Source organism: Saccopteryx leptura, chromosome 1 (assembly GCF_036850995.1).
Source record: "Saccopteryx leptura isolate mSacLep1 chromosome 1, mSacLep1_pri_phased_curated, whole genome shotgun sequence".
NCBI lineage: Eukaryota > Metazoa > Chordata > Mammalia > Chiroptera > Emballonuridae > Saccopteryx > Saccopteryx leptura.
The window spans coordinates 186,773,361-186,799,923 of record NC_089503.1 but is presented as its reverse complement, the minus strand read 5'-3'; the positions used below and the strand labels follow the sequence as shown (position 1 = coordinate 186,799,923).

At 45.6% G+C, this 26,563-nt stretch overlaps 1 protein-coding gene across 3 annotated transcripts in view; it reads left to right on the top strand.

The window, feature by feature from the left end:
* SIPA1L2 (signal induced proliferation associated 1 like 2) overlaps positions 1-24,767 on the top strand; it is a 250,339-nt gene extending 225,572 nt beyond the window's left edge. For 2 of the 3 annotated variants that reach the window (XM_066383247.1, XM_066383256.1), the window contains exons 18-21: positions 7,073-7,204; positions 19,560-19,683; positions 20,485-20,566; positions 23,574-24,767. In XM_066383247.1, the coding sequence (XP_066239344.1) occupies positions 7,073-7,204; positions 19,560-19,683; positions 20,485-20,566; positions 23,574-23,720 (485 nt within the window). In that variant the 3' untranslated portion in view covers positions 23,721-24,767. Of the gene's footprint in view, positions 1-7,072; positions 7,205-18,987; positions 19,042-19,559; positions 19,684-20,484; positions 20,567-23,573 lie in introns of all 3 variants that reach the window. The other variant, XM_066383264.1, reaches the window with a different exon arrangement.
* The last annotated feature ends 1,796 nt before the right edge of the window (positions 24,768-26,563 follow it).

Sequence of the window (26,563 nt, the reverse complement as noted above, 5' to 3'; positions counted from 1 at the left end):
CCTTGGTAATATATTCTTTGTGTTCATTGAGTTGTTTTCTGATCTCCCTATATTGCCTTTCTGTGTTTTCTTGTATATCTCTGAGTATTTTTAAGATTTCTATTTTAAATTCTCTGTCATTTAGCTCCAAGGCTTCCAATATGTTAAGTCTTTTCTCCATAGATTTTTCCACATCTATTTGTGTTACCTCTCTTTCTTTTGTATCCATAATATTCGATTTCCTCTTTCTTATTGGCATCTGAGGGTGGTCTTGTTGATAGCACTAATTAGAATTAATAAAGAGTAAAAAGTAAAAAAAAAAAAAAAAAAAAAAAAAAACCAAAGGGTAAAACACCCCACAAAAAAAAGCAGTAGTAATTTATTATTTCCCCCCTTTTTTTTCTTTCTTCTCCTTCCCTCCTCTCCCCTCCTCAGGGAAATATCGTGCCTATAATGGAGGGCCTGGTTTGCGGTGAAGAGTTCAAGGGGCAAAAAAAAAAGGGGAGTAGGGACCTACTAAATGCAAAAAAAAAAAAAAAGGAAGAAAATCTTAGACAAGCATAAGTTGATCTGCCTGCGGGTGATGTTCAACTAAGAGATATAATGAGAGGGATAAGAGGGAACCAGAAAAAAGGACAAAAAAAGGAATAATAAAGAAGAAAAAAACAAAAATAATAAGTAAAAATCTGTTGTATTAAGTGGAGCGAAGACCAAATACAATGGAGACCTTGGGTTGGGAGGACCCAAAATGCCACAAAAATAAAGTAACAAGAAAAAAACAAAAACAAAAGCAAAAAAGAAAAATAAAGCCAAAAAAAACCTTGAGTCCCAAATTAACTAATTTGTTCGTGATTGAGGATTAAATGGGAGGAAAGTAAAACGAGAAAAGAAAAAACGAATAGAAAGGAAAGAATAAGAAAAAGAGAAAAACGAAGGAAGAAATAAAAAAGGAAGAGAAAAAAACAAAATAAAGCAAAAAACAAAAAACAAAAAAAACAAAACAAAAAAAAAAAAACAAAAGAGGAGAGAGTGAGAGTTAAGTGTCCTGGAGTATAACCCCAAAGGAGGGTGAGAATGAAGAAGAGAAATAAAATGTAACACTTATGGGTAGTGTAGTTCAAGAAAAGGGAAGCATAAGATGGGCAGAGAATAGAAGGACCGAGGTGGAGGAAATAAAGGCAATAAGATAGAAGAAACAAACAACAACAACAAAAAAAAAAAATTAGTGGAACAAGTTGTAAAGTCTGTGGATTTTTCTTGATTTTGAGATGTTAACTTCTTCCTTTTTCTTTTCTCTCCCTCTTCCTGGTCGATGACTCTGTACCCCAGGCTCTGCCCCTGTGTCACATTTAGGTAGGGATTTGCAGTTGATGGGATTCTATGGCAATGTCATATAATTGGCTTTAGTCTTGCTGGTAGTCAAGGCTTGTTGGCGTTTGCAGGGTCCAATGATGAGAGAGTTTGCTTTCGTGGATTCTCTCTCCTAGTCCCCCCTTCCTGAATTAGCAGCCTGGTGATCCAGCTATAAGGCTGCCACTGCTTCTGCCTGGGGAGTAAGAGGCTCAAAGAGCTGGGAAATCCCCACTCTATCCCCACTCAGTGCAAGACTTTGGGAAGGGCTCTGGCAGTCAGGGCCTCCAGTGTAATCAGGCGGGGGTGGGAGTCAATTGTTGTCAAGGTGACTGTTCAGCGCCTAGCATTCAGTTGGACCTCTCAACCCAGGCTTTCCCCACTTTGTAGCCTGTTTTGGCTGGTAAGAAGAGGCACTGGTCTCTGCTTGCGACTAGTGTGGTATAGATCTTATTATCTGCCAAGTCCTTCTTGTTAGCGTTTATCCCTGAATATGGAGGCTCTATCAATCAGAAGTTGCCCCCGCCCCTTTAGCGAGAGGCACTAAAAAATATCACGCCTCTTGTCTTGGGTCGGTGAACTGAGAGAGATCTTATCAATTAGAACCGAGGGTGCGCAGATTTCACGGGTTAAGTTAATTTTAGTAATTGGGTCGCAGCTGTGCTCCCAAAGGTATTTCAGGCTGCCTGCACGCGCCCCTCCCCCAACACTTGATTGTTAGCTTGAATGGCTGGGTGAGGTGCTCCGCCCGCGGAGAGAATCTCCCAAGTAGGGAATACCGCCCTGGGGCCTCTCCCGCTCCCCGTGCGCGGGCCGCTGGGAACGTTAGCGGTGCTCGGTCTGCAATGCTCGGTCTGCAACCAGACCGGGCGCGCGCCAGCGGCTGCTCGCCGCTCCAGAGTGTGGGCGGTGCTCGCTCTGCAACCGACCCGGGCGCTGCTTGCGGCGGCTCTCGGTGGCGGCTGGCGGCGGCGGCTGGCGGCGGCGGCTCGAGGCTGCTGCTCGCGGCTCCCGAGTGCGGGATGACTTACCACAGGCGCACTTCCTCGCGGCTTGAATGAACGTCCCTGCGGTAGCTTCCTCCACACCCTCGTCTCTCAGATTCAAGTGATAACAGTCCTTTTGCTTTCAGTTTGTGTGGAACTCCGTAATGCTCCGAAGATAAATTTTCCTGTTTCTAGTTGATAAATTTGTTGTGATTTTGGGGAGATCTGTCGGACGCGCTGCTCACGGCGCCATTTCCGTGACGTCACTCCAGTTTTAGCTTTTAAATGTCCCAAACATGGATCTGTCTCAGAATCTTTGTTCTGAGGAGATCAAGATCTCACTCTCACCTTGGGAGACAGAAACTTAACCAACATGTTTTGGCTGTGACTCATGTCATGATTAACATATGTCCTTATGCAGTCACTGAAATGGGCCGTATCATCCTGTCTTCACGTTGGAGGGGTAAAAATATGATCCAGACAGGCAATTGGCAATAACTCTGAGGTAGTTCTATGTGGCATTTGGGCCCTTTGCTTTCGTTATTGGAGGATTTCAGAATCAAATTTCTTCAGTGGTCCCAGTAGAAAAAAAAATGGGGAGTGGCCATTTGGACACAATTCATAGTCCAGGTAACCAATGATAACTGAAAAGCTTTCAAGGTACTGCCCAAGTACCTCCTTGACTACTTGGGCACCTGGCTTCACTCAGTCCCAAGCATTGGCAGGTTCTGTTCATAATATTTTTAAATAGAATTCCTGATTTTTTTATGGAATGGGGATGGAAACTCTCCCAGGAATGGTGGAAATCTTTCTGTGATGATAGACTAATGAGAGTTTTTAAGTTTCAGAAATAAAAACAGAGTCTTAGCTTACCTGTGTTCCCAAGTGCTGTAGCTTAGACCTAGGCATCTCACAAAGGATGCCCCTTAAAGTTAAAAAAGGGGGATGAAGTTTCAGAATAAATAAGAGAAATTCATATTTTCTTTATACTTTAGCGCTCACACAAGATGCTGCAGACCTGCGGTGTAAACACAGGGTGTGATAAGAGCTGGTGACCAGCAGGAGCGTAATCCTCACTACGGAAGGCTCCTTGGCTTTTACGACAATAAAGTCAGGCTTATAAAGGTGGTCACTGTGATTTCAGCTTTTTGTATGAACAAACAGGAAGTCACAGTCTCAATGCCCTGGGCCAGAGGGCGGGGGCCAGGCAGCAGGGCCCCAACATTACTCAGCTCTCAGAATCCACAAGTCATTTTTTTCTATGAATTAGCCAAAAGAGAAGTGTGCACTCCTTGGGGACCACTGACCCGGGAGAGCTGGATTTGAAGTAACAGGCTTTGACACCTATGCCAGGTGGTGCCTTTTCTTCCCTATCCATAGACTCGGGGAGCATTCCAATTGTGCTGCCACAGCAAGGCCCCGCACAGGGGTGGGTCCCTGCACCGATCTTATCCAAACTCATCAACCAACGTCAGCAGGGGCCACCTCTTGTTGACCAGGCTCAAGAGCAGAACTGTCTGTGTCTGTGGTCATTCTATCACTAATGCTAACACTGTACCTGGTGGAACCTGGAAGATGGTAGCTGCTCAGCAAAAACCATCTAGGTGACAGGACAGAAACCTAATGTCATTGATACCTAATGTCAGTGAAAAGGATTATAAAGGTTTGGAATCTCAGACAAAAAGAACAAAACAGAAATGGTAACTTTATGATTATATGGTTGTTCAAGCAAAGGGGGTGGGAAGAATGTAGGTGCTTTTTATTTTGATAACTGAGAAGAATTTGGGCACTTACTTAATTTCAGGTGACTGTCGACACGAGGCTCCTCTCCTTGCTTTCAGAAGGACTGTGCAGTTAGATTTCAGTCTGTGTTCTCAGAGCTGTTCTCCCTGACTGTGCCCTTCACCCATCAGCTCCCCATCACACCTGTCTCAGCGACTGTCACCCCTTCCGCCTCCTCAGTCACATCACCTCTTCTGTTTTCTTTGAAAGACGTAGCACTGCTTTAAGTTCTTGTTCATGTTTATCGTCTCTTCCTATCACTTGTGACATGAGCTTGGGCAGGGGTGGGCCTTGTCTGTCTCCTCCACTGCTGTCCCTTCTGTAGGCATACAGTAGGTACTTACTAAATGCATCATAAGCAGATGGCAAGCAGAGAGCACTCCAGATAAACCCTGAAGGGAAGGTGTCTTCTATGACGCGTCTTTGCCAGTTCTGTAGTATTGAGTGAGCAGGCACATCTTGGCGACAGCTAGGGTTGGGGACTGAAGATGACACAGCACAGACAGTGTCCCCTCCTTTTGTTCCTGGTTCTCCATAGAAGTTGGAGGAGGTTAGAAGGATGCCCAGAGCTTGTGGAACTTAGAGCCTGAGACCCTCCCAGACCCCAGGGTCATCAGGGCCACTCTGCACGTAGGATCCACACAATTGTGTCCGGGGTGGCCAGCAGAGACCTGCCCCAAGGTGTGGAGAGCTCACCCACCCGCCCACACACTGACTCACCCACCCACTCTGGGCATCAGCTTCCTGGGCACCAAGACCCAGACCTGTGCCATGGCCCTGTCACAAATGGCCGCCTGTCATGAAACTTCAGGTGCTCAGGAAGAGCCAGGCCCCGAGTCGTCACCCCAAGACTACCAATCTCCACGGTCGGTTCTCTGTTGGGTGTTTGGGGAAGGTAGCTCTTTGAACACACAGTTGCAGGAAGGCCACGAGAACAGTGGGGGTACAGGGACAGTAGCCTAGCTCCCAAACCTTGACTCGGCTTTGGCCACCAAATAGTTTGGTCCTGTCCCCTCCATTCTCTTGACATTTGTACCTCTTGTCCTCTCCAACCCTTTTCTCCCAACCTGGCTGCTGTCAGAGCTTGTGAGGATGTTGGCAGTGGTGTTAGGAGGAAGCTGGGCAGCACACGTGTGCCTGTGATCGGTTCTAGGCTTTAAGATGCCACAGCTCAGGTGAGGAATTATTGCATTACAAAGGCAAAGAAAATCCTCAACTGGGTATTTCTTAGCAAAACCTGACTAACAGTGTACTTTCTGTAGAAATATTTATCCATTTGAGTAATTTTTGCTCCTTGTTTTCTGGCCCAAGGGTGGTAGGAGAGGCGAGAGCAAAGGGAACACACTCTGGGCCCCCAGCTTGGCCTCTGCACCCTGCGCAAGCTGCCCACACACCCTGTTCCCGGAGGAGAGGCGAGAGCAAAGGGAGTGTGTTCTGGGCCCCCAGCTTGGCCTCTGCACCCTGTGCGAGCTGCCTGCGCACTCTGTTCCCGGAGTGCTCCATTATGGGCGAGGGACATGGTAACGGAGGAAGTTGCTGCCCAGTCGTGTAATTTCTCTGGACATAATGCTTTAAGCACAACAGCCAGTGTGGTAGAGACATGAAGGTCCCTGAGTTTCCTTACCTTTCTGCCTGTCGGTTGAACCCTCAACTTCTGGTCAAAGACAAGGACCCAGGAGGGGTCAGTCCAGCCTCTGCTCAGCACGTACCTCCCAGGGTTTCAGAGACGGGGAAGGGGAGTACTGAGCTACTGTCCAGCTTTGTCCCCTCAAGCTTTCCTCATTCACCCCTTGGCCAGGGAAGAGCCCAGGCTCACAGAACAGGTAGGAATGGTGGGTACATCAGAGAAGGTGAGCTCAGCACATGGAGAGGGTGGCGGCAGTGGTGCAGACAAGCCTGGATGCACTGTCACCGCATTAAATGTGCAGTGGTGGAAACAGAGCATTTGACCTCCAGCACCTGTTGGAGGTCATTCAGAACTGCCCATGAAAACTAGACTTTATGTCCTTCAAGGCCAATGTCAAACACTCCATCCTAGTCCAGATGCCATACTCTGGTTTCTCTTCAGATCGCATAAATCTTTCGCCTTTTACTAGTCCAGATGCCAGTGTTCCATAGCCACCCGAAAGGATGTGGGGACAGAAATTACAGGTGCATTTAGTTAATTATGTCCCTTACTTAATTGCAGGCTCAGACAGCCAGCTAGTCATTATTTTGATTGTTCTAATTAGTCAGATGTGTTCACATGCAGCAGTGTGAATGTCAGGCAGGTTCAGAGAGGCACGTTAGAGAAGGTCCAGCCAAAACCTTTAGACAATGTGTCCCCAGATGCTTGAGCTATAACAACCGGTATTCATGATATAACACTTGTGTCCTGGGATGAGAGTTTAGAGAAAAAGAAACAAAGGCCCGTTTGTACAGATGAAGGACAGCCACAGGACATCTGGTGCAGGACAGGAGAGCTATCTCATAAGTTACAGCATGCAGAACATGCCCCCTCTTTCCCTGTTCCTAATGGAAACAAAATCTTCCACATTTGTGTAATGAACTGACATTCCAGGTATCTTGATTTGTGGTGATCAGCTTTAGGTAACTGTTCATCAGGACGCTTCTTAAACTTTCTGGTTAGAGATTGAGCCAAACCCTCCATACAATAAAAACTTGCGACACTTTAAAAGCAGGGAAGTCGCCCCTGAAGAAAGCAGGAGCTGGTCCTGGTTGGAGACTCGGGTGGAGGACCTGAGAAACCTGCCCTGGAGGAAACTTGTGCGAGGTCCCCATCTCCCTGGCACCCAGTCCTTGAGGCTGGTTTTCTTTTACAAATCCCTGATTTTCCAGCCATGTCTCTTTTGGATAACTATAGTGTAGTCTCTCCTTTGGGGGAGGTGGGAGGACATTTTTTTTTTTATATAAAACCTTCCCTTGGCCAGTGCCCCATGCTACAATCTGACTTCCTCTGGTTTTGTTTCATTTAGATGAGTTCTGGTTCTCCGATGGGTCCTTATCGGATAAGTCCAAGTGCACAGAACCTGGCCTGATGCCCCTCCCGGATGCGGGCACAGGGTTAGACTGGTCCCACCTCGTGGACGCTGCTCGGGCATTTGAAGGTAAAGACTCGTGGCCTTTGGGCCTGGGCGGCAACACAGGGACCACAGCTGTTGTTGGGTTGTCTGGGTTACCGTTCGAGTGCTCTCACATCCCTGACAGTGAAAATGAGCAGGAAGGATTGAGCTGTGACTGAGAACAGTTAGCAAGACCACTTAGTGATGTAGGCAAAGGATCCCAAGTCTGAAGTCCAGTTCAGGGACCAGCCACCACTGAGGCAAGTAGCTTTTCCCCTTTGACCTCCATTTTACCTCAAACGTAGAGGTGTGAATATTTGGGGTACAAGTTGTATCTTTCCTCACAGTGAAGTGAGGTGACATAGGACGGGAGCCTTCAGAGTTGAAAGGTCCTGGCACAGCAGGATGAGCAGCTCCAGGCATCCCTTGCTTGACCGAGCGAGCCTCCATGGTCTGGACCTCAGTGTTCTCTTCTGACCGTGTGGTTGGTGATGGTGGCTGGGCCGCTGGTCTCTAAGAGCCCCTCCAGATGCCACATGGCATTTGCTGTTGGGATGTTAGAGGGTCTGGGGCAGCCAGTGACCCAGGATGATGACTCCATTTGCTGCTGAAGTTTCCACAAGTACAGCTTCTGCTCCTGCGGTGACCATAGAACTGACAAAGGAGGCAGGATCATGTTAGCAGGGACCCAGTAGTGGATCTGCAGTGCATATGGGAACAGCAGTCCTCCAACTTTACTCACCTTCTCAGCCTCTGGCAGCTCAGCCCATCACCTGTGACGTCAAGGAAACAAGATCACTTCTTTCCCAGGAAAGGCAGGTGCACTTTGAACTCAGGCTGCATTACCTGCCCTGCCCCCTGACATGCTTGCCCTCCTGGAGCAGCCTGCAGTGGGTTTGTACTAATTAGTCGCTGTTGGTGCTTCTGGTCTTGTTTGCGGGGGTGGGGGGAGGGGAAAACTACTCTGCAGCTAATTCAGACTCCAGCAATATTCAGCTCCGATTACGGGTCGAGGGAAGCCCTGTTAGGATATTTCTGCCGCATGACAGGTTCTGCTTGCTGCCTTAATAGAAAGAACAAGACTACTTTGGGGTTCACTGCTTCTCCCGGTGTGAAGCCAGGAGGACCCCACCTGCTGTGCTAACTGCCTCCCGCTCTGACATCCCAAAGTCAGTTATGAATTACACAAGGCCCAGGCCCATGGCTCCTTTCCAAACACCAGCACTGGCCTAGATGTGAGCACCCAAGAGGTCAGAAATGCTGTCTTTACCTCTGTCCAAAGCCACCCAGGCAGTAGGTGACGGTATTTTCTCTGGCGTGTTCTTTACACTTCTTGTACAGCCCCCAGGAGAATGTAAGACCATCTATTCTGTCCTATACGCGTCCCCACCACATACGTGCTTGCACAGTCCTTACCACACCAAATGTGGCTTTAGCCATGTCTATCTCTTCTCATTAGGTGATGCGTTTCTCAAGGGAAGGCTGCTTGTTTTATTTATCTTCTCTTTCTTTATCAAGCACATGGCGAGATAATAAGTGCAAGGCTATTCACAGGAGTAGGTGGGTGTTAAACACATCTGTCCCAGTTCAGCATAGGTTTTGACTTATGAAGTCCTTTTGTATTATGTTCATTTTTAGGTTTGAAACAATATTTATCAGCTTATTTTTGTACCCCTTGTTTGTGTCTGCTTGGTGTCCTTCCTCCCCTCCAGCATAAAATCTCTGCTACGAAGTGGATCTTTTCAGGGCATGGGGGTTTGGGGGACAAGGGTAGGTTGAGAAAGCAAAATGGCACATGCAGCAGTAGAGACTGGTTGTAATCACTGCCCTCCTGCTGGGTGTGGGCCTGTGGGCAAGTCACTTAACTGCCGTGACGTACGCATGTGGCACCAACACTGACCATTTCGTCCGTAATCCTCCAAGGAACCTGCTTGATTGCATTGGGCTTCATTCAGTCTTCCCATCTATAAAATGCAGACCTCTGCTAAAGTCCTGTAAGGCTTCCTTCTGTCCTCAACCTCCAGAGAGAGTATCTCTGAGCTGAAGTCAGAGTGCAGATGGGAGTTGGCACCCTCAGAAAAAGGAGGAAAACGTGGCATCCCAGCTATGGTGCCTCAGGGGCATTGGTAGATTCGCTAAACAGGAAGACTGTGGGATTCTCTCTGCCAAGACTTTGGTTACCTGACATTCCTGAAGTTTCCAGACAATGTTCATGGGAAATATGGAAAGAGTTAAGGTTGCGTTTAAAAATTTCAATAATTTTCAATACTTTTCTGTAGGCGGTGTAACACCTCGAGATAAGTAGTCAGCTCTGGAAAATTCAGTTGAGAATTTGCGACTCCAGACCCTGGGCTAATCAGATCTCTGTCACAGGGCACTCTGACAGGTTGGCATGGGGACTGGGGGTGATCAATCACCTTAGCACTTGCAAGAGAAATGTCCTCCATGGATAACCCATTTGCCCTCTTGTGATGACTTTTGTGTACTAGTTCTCAAAGCCATTTCTGAGCTAGGCAGAACATCATAAAGAAAAGATAGTACACATGGGGTCCTAGCCTTATTCCAGGAGATCAAGTTACGTAAATGTCTAATCACTGTACCATACACCTGAAACTAATACAATATTGTGTGTCAACTATAATTGAAAAATTTTTAAAAGAAAAAATAGTCCAAAAAATCCTCATGTGCTTGTTAAATTGTTAACAAACTACAAAATGCAGTTTAGGATGCTGTATTGAACTTGGACCCCTCTAGAATAACAGACACCCATGCTTTTGACACAACCAGTCAGCAAGCTGCAAACAGGCATTAAAGTATGGACTGTAACTGCCTATTGGGTTGAGATAATGCTTCTCAGAAAGCCCAGTGATGCGGTTCACCCCAAGCAGACATGCCTCCCCCACTGATCGGACTCACTCATACCACCCATGGCAGCTTGTGATGTAGTCATTCACCTATGCTTCAGAGCTGAATTTGACACTGGAACGTGAGCTTAGGAATTTAGAATTTGCTATACCATTCAGGAATGGAGCAGAGCAACAGTGAATTGGCCCTGATTATGGTCGCTTACGTGTGTTTAAACTCTTTCAATGCAGAGAATATAATGTCTACAATATTCTCAGGGGTGAGAGTCTGTAGGTGTCCTGTGCCCAGGAGTTCCGTGCGGCCCCTCAGAGGGTGGAGTGTGTCCAGGCCTCGGTGCTGAGTGCACGGCAATAGATGTGGGATTAAATAAGAATAATAGAAACAAAACACAAGCAGAAAACTCCCAACCGTTTGGAAAGTTTGAAATATTACTATAATAAGGATCAAAGAAGATCAGCTTTTGTTTTGCTTTGGTTTGTTTTGTTCTTTTGGTTTTTTGGTGAGTGATGATGAAAAAGATGCTGCCTATTAAAATCTTTGGACTACAGCCAGAGAGTAGTCCTTAAATAAAACAATATTATTTCAGAAACACATATTTTAATTAAAAAAAAAACATGAAAATTAAATAACTGAACTGGACTTCAAAATGATGAGTTTTCTTTCAATGTTGATAATTCAGTGTAAACTTGATCAAAAAATGAAAATTACAAGTGAACAATATTAGAAATGAGAAATAAAATTAGTGCCTGACCAGGCGGTGGCGCAGTGAATGGAGTGTCAGACTGAGATGCTGAGGACCCAGGTTCGAGACCCCAAGGTCATCAGCTTGAGCGCGGACTCATCTGGTTTGAGCAAAGCTCACCAGCTTGGACCCAAGGTCGCTGGCTCGAGCAAGGGGTTACTCAGTTCTCTGAAGGCCTGCGGTCAAGGCACATATGGAAAAGCAATCAATGAACAACTAAGGTGTCACAATGTGCAACGAAAAACTAATGATTGATGCTTCTCATCTCTCCCTTCCTGTCTGTCTATCCCTGTCTATCCCTCAGTCTGACTCTCTCTCTGTCTTTGTAAAAAAAAAAAAAAAAAATTAGTATTAAGTAATATATAGAGATTTGATAATTAAGGAATGTAAGCATTGACATAGGAATAAATCTGATAAGGTCATTTATTACAAGAAAAGGGGGGAGAACATAAGAAACAATTCAAGGTCAAGTGTGCAAGGCACTGAAATGGTTACTCAAGAATATCACTAAATCCCACGTATCACGTGAAACTGAGGTTACAGTTAATTGTTTCAAAGAATAATGATGCCCTTGAAAAAAAATTTTTCTTTAAATTTAGAAACAGCCTTATTGCATAATACGATTCTTTCCTGATAACATACACACACACACACAAAAAAAAATCATAAGGCAATGCTGGTAATTAGTATTGATGTGAGAAAGCTTAAATGAGATTCAGTAGTAAATTTTAAAAAGATTATTCTAAACTTTAGATGGTTTAATTATAAGTTACAGTAGATGAAGTAGTTAAAAGTTATATCAATTTCACAAACAGGGTATGTATGATATAATCAGAACCTCTTTTGAATAAAAATTAAGATTTAAGAAGTACCTTCAAAGCTTAACAAAGGAAATCTACTCTTATTACAAGTAGTTGCATAATAATTAATAGAAAAATGTTTATAAACATAGCCCTTAAATCCAGAAACCATACAAGAGTATCTTCTGAGACCATGTCCTTTTATTGTGTATTGGAATCCTTGATGTTTATACAAACAATGCAAAGGAAAAAAAGGAATAAATTTTGGAGGTAAATATTTATAGATATGCTTCTATATCTAGAAAATAGGGAAGATCAAAGGAAATTAATAGAGATTATAAAATTATTATTAATTTTTTTTTAGTGATTAGAGGGGAGGCAGAGAGACAAACTCCTGCATGTGCCCCAACCGGGATTCACTAGGAAAGCCCACTAGGGGGGCGATCTGCCCATTGGGGGCCTGAGGCAGAGGCCAAGGAGCCATCCTAAGCCTGAGGCCAATTCACTCAAAACTAATCAAGCCATGGCTGCAGGAGGGGAGGAGAGGAAGAAGAGGGAGAGGGAGAGAAGCAGATGGTCATTTTTTCTGTGTACCCTGACTGGGAATTGAACCTGGGACAACCACACACAGGGCCAAGACTCTACCACTGAGCAAACTGACCAGTGCCTAAAGATTGTAAAATAAAGTAGGTAAGATATTTTAAAGTATATTTTATGTTTATATAGGCACCATTTAAAGTCATTGTTTATTTCTTTATTTGTTTCTGTATAACAAAACCACCCCCTGAAAACAATGTAACTTATAATTAAAAGTTTTTCTTTTATTAAACCATCTAAACTCTTGCCAATTTCAATGAATAATCTTTTTAATTTACTACTGAATCTCATTTAAGCTTTCTCACATCAATACTAATGACCAGGATTGCCTTATGATTTTGTGTGTGTGTGTGTTATCAGGAAAGAATCCTGTTATGCAATGGCTGAAACAATGGTGTATCAAGTCTCATGACTCTGGGTTGGGTAGGCTCTTCTGGGTGGTTCTTCAGCTCACTGGGGGGTCAGCTGGGGTCTCGTGTAGCTGTGTTCAGCTAGAGCTCGGCTGAGACCAAAGCACTAAGGCAACTTCACTCATGTCTGTGTCTGGATGGCTGGGGCCTGGCTGGACTAATGTCTCCAGCTGGTAGTTGTACTTCTTTGCATGTGGCTTTAGGGAGCAGGAGAGCAAAAGCAGGAGCTGCAGCACTTCTCTAGACTGGTCTTGAACTCGTCATATCTACCACATTCTGTTGGACATAAAGCAGGTCACAAGGCCAGCCCAGATTCTGAGCTGGCAGGTGCACACAACCCTCTCTCAGGACAGTCTTCCACTATAACAATAATAAAGGATACCTTAGATACATCAGCAAGATCAAATTATGAATTCTTTGGGAATTAAGCCATCATTAGAACGAGAAAACTCAAAGAAACAGTTCAGTAACTGAAAGCCTTGATATATACAAGAATAGGAATGGCCAGGAAGCTCACAGTAAAGATGACAGTCCTTCCTGAATTAATTTATAACCTTAATTTATAATGGGAAGCAATTTTGTTTCAGATATCTAAAGGATATATTAAAGAACTTAATTCATCCACTTGGAAACTAGATGAACAATGTTCAACAAATCTATTACAAATCAATAATAATAATTAAAGCAACATTATAATGATTAAAAAATATAAATGAGTCTTTAAAGAAATATGAAGAGCCCAGTCCAAAGTCTGAATATACTTGAATTCAATGGGAATGCAATTTATATATTCTATTTGGATTTAAGAATTTAAAAAGTCTGTTCTAGAAGAAATAAAGAAAGGAAATTATTGTTTAGGAAGCATGGTAATGCTTTAATTATGGATTAATGAGAACATATACCAAATGTTGTATGGCCAAATAAATATTTAGCTCTTTTATGAACTTGAAAGAGAACATTAAAATAAAAAGGGAAATATGGGGGAAGATTTATAATAAATGTGGTGGATAAAACCAGGATATCTCAAGTGCCTGAAGGAACTTAGCCAGCAAAAAGCATCAAACTCCTGACCAACAATGGTCAAGGCATGTGGATGCACAGCCTCCAAAAGCAGAGTCACAACCATGAATGAGTCCTTGAGAAAATACTCAGCCACGCATATAAATTTCAGCAATAATGAGCCACCAGCTCACACCTTTTGAATATGAAAAATGATTCTGTGGCTCTGGGAGGCTATGAAGAACACAGCTGGTATCATTATAAAGATTATAATATGATCCATCTTTCTGTTCCAGCAATATGACAACATGCACCTAGAGCCAGAAATGTACCCACCCTTTGACCAGAAATCTGACTCCTGAAAACTTGGTTTCCTGGAAATTATGAAAACGAAGAAGAAAAAAAAAACTTCCAACAGAGAAAGACTATACAACATTATTCAAATTTAATAAGTGAACAGATAGGTAACCAAACTCTACCCAAAAACGAATGTCAAAAAGTAGAGAATGCTTTCAGAAGTTTGTGGGGGAGAAGGTACATTATTTCCCCATCTATTAGACGCTCTCATGTATAAGATGCACCTTAATTTTGGGACCCAAAATTTGAAAAAAAGATTTATTACATAAAGTTATTAAACTGAAGTTTTGTTCATAAAATTCATACAACTTCTCATCACTGGCAAAACTCCCATCCATTAGCTTGTCCTCATCTGTGTCTGATGATGAATCACTGTCTTCAACAATGAGCACAAAAACAAGCATGAAAAAGCAGGAAAGCAAGTAAAAAAACTACAACCACTATATAAGACGCATCCAGTTAATCAGACCCCAAATTTTTTGGAAAAAGGTGCATCTTATACATGGGGAAATATGGTAAGTTACATGCACTGTGCACTCCTCATTGGCACCTGAGCCTCCTGGCTCCTGTGTCCTGTGAAGAGAAAAATCTAGCAGAGTCACAGTTCAGATCTGTTTTAATGTGTGCATGTCTTTTGTTTGGTGGGGGTGAGATGTAAGCCTTTGCGCATCCAAACTCCTAAGTAAAATTGAAGATCTGTGCAATACAATATAGTCAGCCTCATAGAGCTCATTTTTTTTCCTTGGGTAGACTGAAAGGTGCAGGTGTTCTGAGTAATACCTGTACCAGGTTCCACCCTCAAGTGCGGTCAAGGGAACACACCCAGCTAGAACAGGCTGCAGGACAACAGGGAAGCAGCCTGGGACTATATTGAAAGGTTTCTAGGATTTAAAGTAATTCTTATTTAGCAAAATGGTGTGTTCTTGAGCATTTGTTGAGTGGCTGATGTTTTGAATGAAAATAGGCTTAAAAGATCAAATTACAGCCTGACCAGGCAGTGGCACAATGAATAGAGTGTTGGACTGGGTTGCAGAGGACCCAGGTTTGAAACCCCAAGGTCACCAACTTGAGCGCAGGCTCATCCAGCTTGAGTGTGGGCTCACCAGCTTGAGCATAGGGTTGCTGGCTTGAGCAAGGGATCATAGACATGACTCCATGGTTGCTGGCTTGAGCCCAAGATTGCTCACTTGAACTAGGAGTCACTCTGCTATACCCCCCAGGTCAAGGTACATATGAGAAAGCAATTAATGAACAATGAAGGTGCCACAACAAAGAATTGATGCTTCTCATCTCTCTCCCTTCCTGTCTGTCCCTCTCTCAGTTTCTCTCTCCATCTCTCTCACAAAAAAAAAAAAAGAAAAAGAAAAGAAAAGCAAATTACAAACCTGTGGTTGGATTCCAGGTCCCACATGCTGGCCCTCCACTCTGGTGTCAGTTATCCACCCTTGGGGTGTCCATGTCCTCTTCCCGCAGGCACATGGATGCATTCGTGTCCCAGGTGCACAAGGAGTTAACTCATTTATCGGGGACCAGTACAGGAAAAAAGTATTCCACATAAGTATATTTTCTGAAAAAATAGAAGTTTATCATTTTAATTTAATTTTGTATGTCCTACATGCCTTGGTTTCTTAGAGCATAATTATATAAATACATTTTTATGGAGAGAACTTTTTTAGTTCTGAAGCTCCAATTTAAAGTTCATAAAGTTGTCAAAGGTACTGATACTTAACTACTCTGATGAAATCACCGTGTGAGTGTGTTGTGTGCACACAATATCGACAATGTCTATAACTCCTAAAGCAATACTAATTAGTTCTAAAAAATGGAGAAGAAAAATGACACAACCACTTAGTGAAAAATGCAGTTAGTTTAACATAGTAAATTGACTTAAATTATCTTGAGCGAGGAAGTTGTTTTATGTCAAGAACAATGGTTTTGGCCCTGGCCGGTTGGCTCAGCAGTAGAGCGTCGGCCTGGCGTGCGGGGGACCCAGGTTCGATTCCCGGCCAGGGCACATAGGAGAAGCACCCATTTGCTTCTCCACCCCCCCCCCTCCTTCCTCTCTGTCTCTCTCTTCCCCTCCTGCAGCCAAGGCTCCATTGGAGCAAAGATGGCCCGGGCGCTGGGGATGGCTCCTTGGCCTCTGCCCCAGGCCCTAGAGTGGCTCTGGTTGTGGCAGAGCTACGCCCGGAGGGGCAGAGCATCGCCCCCTGGTGGGCAGAGCGACGCCCCTGGTGGGCGTGCCGGGTGGATCCCGGTCGGGCGCATGCGGCAGTCTGTCTGACTGTCTCTCCCCGTTTCCAGCTTCAGAAAAATACAAAAACAAAACAAAACAAAAAAAAAACAATGGTTTTATGTTAAATGAGGAATAATTCCAGAGCTTTCTTTATTACTCAGAGGTAGATTCTAAATTGTTACCTTTCTATATCCATCAACAGGCTGTAAATGGCCTAAATCATGTATTTTATGTTTAAAGTTCAGTGTAATCTTTTTTTTATTTCATGGTTGTCAGTTAAGTCAGTTTTCTGCAATTTGATAAGCAGACTTGTCAGAATCAGACCTTTAATTTCCTAAAGGTCATTAAAAGCCCCAGCTTTTCTTTAATTTGTAGTTGTAGCAAAGACATCTTATTGGAGCCTCATACTGGCATGTCCTGAATGGTGCAAGTCCTGTCCTCTAATTCCGTGCACTGGGCAGACATGACTAGTTGCTTTGAGCACACACCCCACTGGATCCAGCCTCGGTCTTAGGGCGCTGTAACAGCTCTCCCACAACCTGGCTGGGGTTGTGGGAACAATTTGCAGGCAACTACTTTGCCTGTTGACTGTTCATCCTCTGTTCAGAGCTAAACGCACTCAAATAAGAAACTGACATTAAAAGGTTTTTTTTATTATTATTTGAAGGGATTGATTGTTTCCTGTGTAAGCCATGCCTGCTGCTCCCCCTGGCCAAACTGGCTTGCACAGGAAAGAGTGAGTATGGTTGTGTGCGGAACGTAGGTGGCTTGTCTTTCCTGTGCTCACTGTTTATGTGGTTTGTATACCACGCCCCCTTCTTACAGTTTTGTCTGTGCCTTTTGGTTCCTTGTCAGTAATTACTTAGTTACTGAATATTTATCATCACAGAAGTAAGCCGTGAAGGAATAAAGCTTCCCCTGGAAACCCGCTGAGATTAGCCATCTTACAGGGGAGCCTAGTGCCTGTTCCTAATCAAGTCACATTCTGTTTGCATTTTAACCTCCCACACTCTTCAGATCCAAAGTGAAATTCTCTTTGTGAGAGTACATGGCTGGCAAAACTCTCCTTGGGCTTCTTGCCTCCTGACCAGTAGGACCTTGTTCCTCCCCAAGGAATGTTTGAGTGGCTGCAGTAGCAAGTTGTTTATGCCAACTACATGGGTATTTTATAAATTAAGGTAAAAATAGAGGATACTAAGACATTTTTATTCAGAGATTTAGACTAGACTCTCAGACTCAAATATATTAGGAAGACAGAAGCTAAGTAAATTATCGCTGGGTTGCGTAAAATATGGATGAGTCAATGGAACTCTTTTTAAAATTGAGAAAACTTTTTATCTTCTTTTAACATTTGTTATTTTTCCCACTCCAGTAGCTAAAGTCTCTGAAATAAAAATACATCTGCCATTGATTTCTTTTTTCTTTTTTTAAGTCTGAGGTGTTCCCTTATTTGGGAACATTGCAGGGCAGAGGGTTACCTTGGATGTCACGGCAGCCCACCCCCATAGAGCTGCTCACCCCCAGCCAGAACACTCAGCATTCCTGCCCTACTTCTGCTGTCATAAACTGTCCCTCGTAGAAGTAGGCAGTATCCAAATTAGGCTGTTAATCTTATTTCAATTACAAACGTTTTCATCACATGCAAAAACCAACTGGGAACACAACTCTCTTGAGGATGTCTGGTTACAGAAGGTTTGTCATCTTGACGAAGACATGACGTGCTAGTTGAAAGACATCTGTGTACCTGTCACAGGTGTGATGTAGAAAAGCGGGATGCGAGGCTGGAGAGCTTCCTGTGAAATCAGTCTCTTCACATGCTCTCAGCCTCTGTGGGGCACTTCCTGCCCAGTGCCTGTTCCATCCTGGCTTCCCCTGTGCTCCTGGCAGCCTCCCTATCACCATCCTTCCCAATTAACAGGGAGTGCGTGACCTGCCATAAACCAGACAAACAGGTAGCCTCATTAGAAGACGCATCCAGCAGCCAGAGGGAGACAGTGGGATAAATTAAAAACAGAGCCCACCTGACAGGGACCCCAGTGCCATTTCTCAGCCATTAAATCTCATGAAAAAGATGCCACCGTACTAAAACACCTGATATATCACTCGGATTCCAACTGTAGAAACGTATGCCTGCTCGGGCACCAAGGGCAAAGAAACCGGAGAGAGTGGGCCATGGATAATTAATATAGTCTTCACTCTCACCTCCACCTTGTTGAAAAACAGGACTTTTTGTGCATGCCAGTCAATATTTCTGGACCAGAGTTCAGCCCCCAGAGTCAGTCTGGTGCCAACTCAATAGTATATTCCCGTTCCTGTCTAGAGCTCACATCATTGGCTATGAAGTTAAGGGCCAAGAACAGAAGTGGTCAGAAAAGAACTGTGCTCAGATAACACCGGGCAGCCGTACTGGTCATGGTCACTGCTTTGCCCCTCAGCTCTTCCTCTGAATGTTTCCAGTGAGATTGTGTAGCTCATCTGTCACCACTATATTTACATTCATGGAGTGGGTTACTTAAGCAGAAGACCCACAATGGTCACAGTCTTACTGTTGGATCTGCATGTGTGGAGCACAACACTGATCTCTGTTGTACTCGACAGCTGTGCCAGGACCTTTCCACACAAAATGTATATTCTCACTATATTGTGTGCCATTGCATAATATTGGCTCTCAGGCTACTCTGGTGTAGCAGAACACATACACGCAGGTGTGTGCACACATACAATTTTCACAGATCCCATTATGTGAGCTGCCTGTGCACCCGAAGGCTCTCCAGTACGCAGAGACATTACTGTTCATAGGAAAATTCTGAATCTTATTTCAGGTCTTGACTCAGATGAAGAACTTGGTCTGCTCTATCACCACACGTCCTCTCTAGGTGATTGTCTGGGCTGCTCGCGGGCTCTCACTAGTCTGTAACCTCTCCCTTGTATTTCATGTGTCTGCACGTCTGCATGGTCAGTCAAGCTGGGAGCGCTGGGCATGCCCAGGGGAGATGTGTCCTGGTCATTGGGTCTCAAGGATGCTCTCTGGGATTGTGGGAGCTTAAAGAAAGTCATTTCCTTGGTCCTGTTAATCAGCCAAGTCATCGTCCAGCACTGAGTTTGCGCACCACCAGCCACTCTAGCATTTGGGGATATGGATGGAAGAAAGCCCATTGGCTCCAGCAAACCCAGTGTCCGCTGACTGTCCCATGGCTGTGGTGTCATGTGCCATGCCACTCGGAGGGGCAATCACAGTGCTGATTGTCAGCAGCTTGCCTGCACTTTTTTGTTTTGTTTTGTTAACTGATTTAGGGTGAGGGGAGGTTTTATTTAATTACTAAGTTTATTTCTGCAGAGAACTAGTGCCTTGGTGTTATTATAATCCCCCCTTTTGTGTATCTCCCCTCCCCAGACCAGAGAGTGGCGTCCTTCTGCACCCTGACGGACATGCAGCATGGACAGGGCTTGGATGAGGCCCAGGAGCTGCCTCTGTGTGTCGATCCAGGCAGTAGCAAAGATTTCATGGATGCAACTGGGTATGTGAGCCCCTGTGGCCCCCGCTTTTCACTGCCCCAGGCCCCTGTCACTAGCAGAGATCAGCTAACCAGGGGCAGAACAGAGACTATCGTGAGGGGGGACTGACCCTGCTGGGATGGACAGGGCTGGGCAGCACAACTGCTCTGCTCCCCGGGTGGGTCCTGCCCACTGTGGTGTGTGCAGGCCATGCCCACAATGTGAGGTTTCCCTACAGAGAGTGTGGGCCCCACATCTGCTGCCTAATTACTATGGCAGCACCAGACAGGGACACCTCGCTGACAGCCGTGCACCTGCCAGCGTGAGTGTGCTGATCTGCCTAACTTCCACTGAAGTGTGTTGAGAATGAACCATGTCTTTTCTGTGTTCTTAATGTGTTTGTCACCTGTGGAGTATATATTTTTTACCCGTGTCATCCACTTCTAATTTCAAGTTTTATATGAACTTGAGTAACATTAACTTGCATGTTTACCTTGGTAATGACGAAGGAAGGCAGTTTGGGGAAACTGAAACTATATATGATTCCCAGGACTTCATTTGGGTTTATCTTGTCTCCACTGCATTCACTGAGATTATCTATTTTCTGTATATGCCTAGAGAGATTCTGAAACCCACTTAAATTGTTAGAGGTAGAGGGGGGTTTCCACAAAAGCAGCAGTATGTCCACTCTCCAAATCTGATGTAAGCTGGGCTCCGAGCACATGAAAGAATTGTAGAGTGAGAACTTGACAGGCAAAGTAACTGAATGCAGTATCTTGACTTCAGTGCCCCGGAGTCTCTCTAACTCTGTCCTGTCTTGCTAGGGAGCGGTCCCCATCCACACTAACTGGCAAAGTCAATCAGCTGGAGCTGATTCTTCGACAGCTCCAGACTGACCTTCAGAAGGTAAGGCAGTCAATCTGTTAGATGTCTCTTACATGGTGAGAGCTTCTAATTACTAGAAATAAAAATGAGACTTGGGGAAGGTAGCTGCCCTAACCCAAAGCCAACAACAAACAGAAACAGCAGCTCCTGCGATCTCCTGGTTTCTGGCCTGCAGCTGATACACTTCATCGTAGGGGGACACGAGAAGCATAGCAGAGAGGACTAACATGGGGGAGCCTCTGGGTGCCAGACTTCAGAGTGGAGCAAACAGCCTCAGGCTAGTGAGATTCGGCTCCTGGGTTAGTAGTCGTACCCACTGTCAGGCGCCGACCCAGCAGGAGTTACCTGTGGCCAGAAAGCCTGTCTCCCTAAGCTCCCGGTTCCCAGAGTCCCCGACACCCTCGCCACGCAGCTCCTGCTACACCCTCACCCTGTGCATGGTCAGTCCTCAGAAGGGAGGTAACTCATCCACAGACGTGTGCTGACCTGTGTCTCCAGCAGGTGGGGTGGAGTGGAGTGCAGGGCCTGGAGGGCGCTGGCGGGCGGGGAAGCATCATGGGGAGGGTTTTCTTCTTGTGCCCGTTAAGAAAGGGAGAAATTACCGTGGGTACGAATGCTAGTGGAAATGGTCCAGTCGGGAAGGGAGTGGTAGTGAGGGTGAATCAGGAAAGGAAAGCCTGATCCCGCACATGGGGCCGGGCGGCTGGCCCCGGGTCAGTCAGGACAGTTCCTGTGTGGTCACCACAGCAGGATGGTGAGACTATGAGCGTGTACGTATGTGTGTCTGCACACACACCCATGCATACATACATCCACACACACGTAGTCCAGACAGGTGGATTGACAGAGTCCTCCTCTGATTACATCATTTTTCTGTCACAGGCTCAGTGGTGGGAAGGAATGGGAGAGGTTTAAGGACAGAGGATAAGGTGGAGGTAGAGACTACCTGGGCTGGACATATTTGGAGGGCTTGCCCAGCAAGGCCAAAGGTGCATTTGAGTTTGCAGCCTCATTTGCAGTGTCTCTTTGGCATAGTCAGGTGTTCCTCTCCAGCTGGGTGAACAGCTATCCTCGTTTGCTAGTAGGAGGGGAGGTTTCCCAGGACACAGAACTTTCAGAGCTGGTTCCAGGAAAACCCTGGGAACTCCACACGGCCCTTCACCCTGTCTGCAGCTCTAGGTGCAGATTAGTTGGAGAGTGAAATTAACCACTGTTAGAGTTTAGACAGGAAATTAAAATGAGGAGCAAGAGACAGGGACTCTGGGGTGAGCATAGGATGTGATTAAAGTGAGGGGCCCAGAATCCCAGCTGGGCAAGAGAAATGTCCCTGAGGGGCGTGTTGATGGACAGTGAAAATAAGGTAAGTTTGGCGGATTAGGTGCTAAGTGGATTATTGGAGAAGTGGGTACCAGAGAAGTTTCTTTTTTAAAAAGAGGTGGTGGTTAGGAAGTGGGAGCTTGAAGCATTTAGGAAGATCGGAATTGTTTGTACCAGGGAGGTCCAGGGGACAGCCACGGGACTGAGGGTTGAGGAGCATAGGTTTCGAGATCACAGACAGGAGATGATGGGGAGACTAAGCTGCATTTTGAAACCACCACCATACCTGATGCAGGGTGGTGGGGGAGCAAACCACATTCTTGAACATCTCCATCTTAATGATGGGAGACAGATCCTATGGGAAGCAGGGGTGGCAGGTCTTATAACCAGATGGCATGCTTCTTGGAGGAGCAGGGAGTTTAGGACCGAGTGGCATCCCTGCTTGACCTCCAGGCCTGTGCTCTTCGGGGCAGTGACCTGGTGGGGGGGACGTGGTGACCCCAGGAGAGCAGGATTCATTACACCATGAAGAGGAAGAGAATTTCCAGAAAAGAGGTTGAGTGTTTTGAAGGTTTTGGTGACAGAATGTGAGTTCCGTGGGGCACAGTGAAGGGCTTGAGGGCTGGGAGGGTGGGTTTCAAGATCACCGAGAGGAGGTGACAAAGGGACAGAACTGGGATCTTGACGAGGTGGGTGACAGCCACAGCAGGGGCACAGGGGTGTCCTCAATTGTGTTGGGAAGGAGAGTCCCCGTGAGGCTGAATGACAGGAGCTTGAAGCTCTTGTGGTGACTAAGAAAGTGAGGACATGAGCTTGGTCCTCAGGGGGAGTCAGTTCTAATTGAAGCCTCCTCTCCAGACCCCATGTCTTATAGTGAGAGGCGAGGCAGGTAGTGCTGGGAGGCAGGGGAGTGGTCAGGAAACAGTGAGGGCAGTGCCAGACCTGCCCAGGGTGGGGACTGTCTCCTGAAGAGGCGGCATCCACTAGCTCCCCACACCACTGCCCCAGGGCGGCAGAGGCGTCTACTGACTTAGTGGCCAGGTTAGGTCCCATTAAAAAGATAGCCACTGTTATAATCCGACAGTGGCCCTCTCTCTATTTGGGACAGGATATCTCTGTCAGCATTTGGGAACTGAGACTTGCATTGTACATATTTGTCACTGTATATTGAAAACTCCAGGTATAATTCTCCTGAAAAATCTGGATTATTTCTACGTATGTAGTTTTTAACAGTGACCTCTGAAGGTCATGGAGATGTGTTACAGCCAGGAGGCTTTAGGTACAATGGGAGGCCTGAGTGCTTAGTTTATTATAAACACACCTAGAACCAACAGCTGTGTTGACATCAACTTTGGTGCAGTAAGGAATTTTGCTCAGAGCTGGGCTTTTGCCCAAGGGTATTGTTCTTAACCTCTTTGTAGCCTTCCTGTTTTGGAGAGAGGGTAACTGAAACTGATTAACACCATTCCTACTGAACAGCTACTCTGATTTCCACTGGGCGCAAAGCGGGATGAGCAGAAGGAATGTGTTTCTTTGCTCACTGCCCTGTTTGGAGGCAGTCACAAGAGCGGGCACATCATCTCTGAGACACTTAACACCCATCTCCCCTCACCAAATAAGCAAATAGGATCTAAGGGGTAAAGGCTGAGGTGCTGCAGCTTAGAAGAGGGTGTGGGCAGTGCGGTGACACGGTCTGTGTCTGCTGTCGCAGGAGAAGCAGGACAAGGCGGTTCTGCAGGCGGAGGTGCAGCATCTGCGACAGGACAACAGGAGGCTGCAGGAGGAGTCCCAGACGGCCACAGCCCAGCTGCGCAAGTTCACAGAGTGGTTCTTCAACACCATCGACAAAAAGGCTTAGCCAGCCTGTCCCTGTCCAGGGGCCCCTGGGAAATGTCTAGAGCCCCTTGGAAGCCGCAGACATGTGGTTTAGCCATACGTTAGCCAGTCATGATGTCTTTGCTGTTCCGCTCTGTCGAGCACCATGAGCCCCCGGGAGGGGTCATGGGAGGAAAGCCAGTGTGAAGATGAATGTAACTCCGTGTTGAGATGAATGTAACCCTGTGTCAGTGTAGACCTTTTCTTTTAGACGCTACTAAACCATGCTCTGGCATGAGAGGTTTAATTTCCTATATATCGGGTGACCTGGTAGAGATGTTAAAGCAATTTATCATAGTTTGGGCTTTAGTATTGTAAAATAAACATGAAAACAAATAATCAGACATATACTTTAATGTAAAGGTGCTCTATTTTTTTGAATGTACAGTAGTTTTATCTCCACAGCCACATTACCATAGCAATAAGAGCGAGGCAAGCAGCCGGAAAAGCCGCATCGGGGAGAGTGAAGCACTGATGTTTCACACTAGTTTGAATGCAGTTGCTTTAGAGGCTTATTTATTTGCAGGAGCAAACAGTTCCTGAATAGTAACAGTGTTCCGATTTTTTTATTTTTTTAAGATCCTTATGCCTTGTAAATGGCTCACTTAAGTAGTCACTTCAGTCTTGGTTCACTTCTCTAGAGTTCGTGCCCGGCTGGAGGAGAGAGCAAGCACTCACTTCCTAGAACTGTGTCGTGAGCTGGCGGTCCCATGTACAATGCCAAATTATCTGTACAGAGGCTTTGATGAAGTGTCCTGTATTTAACACCCTTATTTAAGCTTATTTAACCTTAAATTGTTAATTTTATAAACATAGGGGTGGCCCACACTCGGACGAGGGCGGTGTGGGTAGCAGCAGGCTCAGACGAGACTGGTCTTGCCCAGACCAGACAGAGACGCAGGGCAGTTCTCACAACTGATGCTGCTAGAAGCAAGGTCTTTGTATTGCTTTCCCACTTTTAACTGTTCTTTTTGAGATGAACGTACATTTTGCTTTTTAAATAAATGTTTAAAAGAGTCCACAGAAGTAACTGTATTGTCTGGTGAATGTGCATTTTTGTGATCGAATGTGTCAACAGTCTGAGTGTATGTGAATGTATTTTGGATTATTTAGGATCTTTATTGAATATTGCTTAGCCTCCATACACAATCCCAAACTGACTTAAAGAGTGACTAGGACCTATTAATAGCTACTGTGTGCCAGACGTTGATCCCAGCACTTCCCATTCATCTCATTTAACCCTGACAGTATCTTGACTGGGTAGTGGTGGGATACCCACTTTACAGCTTTGCAAACTGAGGCTCAAGGTAAGTGACTTAATAAGGTTGCCCTTTTTTTTAATTAGAATTTTATTTAACAAGGAATTGTTACTGACAAGAAAATATGTACAATAAATATATAAGAATTTGAAAAATCACCAGGAAGGGGTAAGCCGTAACTTGGACTCAAAGGGGAAGACAATACATGGCCACAGTGGGAAGGGACCCACAAAGTGCAAAGTCTCGCCCTTCTGAGGATGAAACCATGTCAAGAATTCAGAGGAAGCAGAGTGATGCCAAGAGTTTTCAGGGATTCCTTGCGTGGGCGTCCCACAAGAGGTGTGCTGAGAAATACCCTGACATTCCTGCCAGAGACGCAGCAGGCTCCATAGGCTGGTTCTTTTATGTTGTTGTTGTTCTTTTTTATTTATTTATTTATTTATTTATTTTTACAGAGACAGAGAGAGAGTCAGAGAGAGGGATAGACAGATACAGACAGGAATGGAGAGAGATGAGAAGCATCAATCATTAGTTTTTCATTGCGCGTTGCAACACCTTAGTTGTTTATTGATTGCTTTTCTCATATGTGCCTTGACTGTGGGCCTTCAGCAGACCGAGTAACCCCTTGCTGGAGCCAGCAACCTTGGGTTCAAGCTGTTGGGCTTTTGCTCAAACCAGATGAGCCTGTGCTCAAGCTGGTGACCTCGGGGTTTCGAACCTGAGTCCTCTGCATCCCAGTCCGATGCTCTATCCACTGCGCCACCACCTGGTCAGGCATAAGGCTGGTTCTTGAAGCCACCTTCTCCAGGCGACTCGCAAAATGCACTTTTTTTTTTCAGGGAGTTGGGGTGAACTGGCTAGATGTCTCTCTTTCCTGTCACTGTGCCAGGTCCTATGCTCAGAGCAGAAGAGCCAACGTGACGAAGTTCAGCCAGGTCTGGCTTCATGGAGCCCACAGTCTATCATGGGGAGACAGACAGACAGTGATTCTAGTACGTGAAAGATAAAAATAAAGGGTCTGGGGTGGCCTCCCTTAACTAGTTACATAATAGCAACACTGTTGGAATAGCTGTTACGTGCAGGGGCTGTTCTGAGCCACTGTTATCTACAGAGCAACGCTAGGAGGCAGCTGCTATATTCGTTCCCTCTGTGTAGAAAGTCACAGAGCCTAGACAGCGTGTTCTGGGGACACATCTGCGGTCAGAGACTTGACATGGAGAAAGAACAGGCCCAGGAAAGATGGGGAAGCATGTTCTGGGGGAAGCGCCTAGAGGGCAGAGGCCCCATGACTAGAAAGACGGGGTGTCTAGTGATGGGAAAGGAGTTGGTGCGGGGAGGTGGTTGGAAGAGATAGGTAACAGCTGGGTCATAAAGACCTGCAGGCCTGGAACAGTCTGGATTTCACTTTAAGTCCAAAGGAAGCTGCTGCAGCAGGAAGCAGCATGACTGGACCTGTATTTAAAAGGATCATCCTGGCTTCTAAAGCAGAAAGGGCCAGAGGGGACTGGCTTCTGCAAACGTCACTATAGAGGGCACAGTGAATTATACTTGGGGGAGGGCATAATGG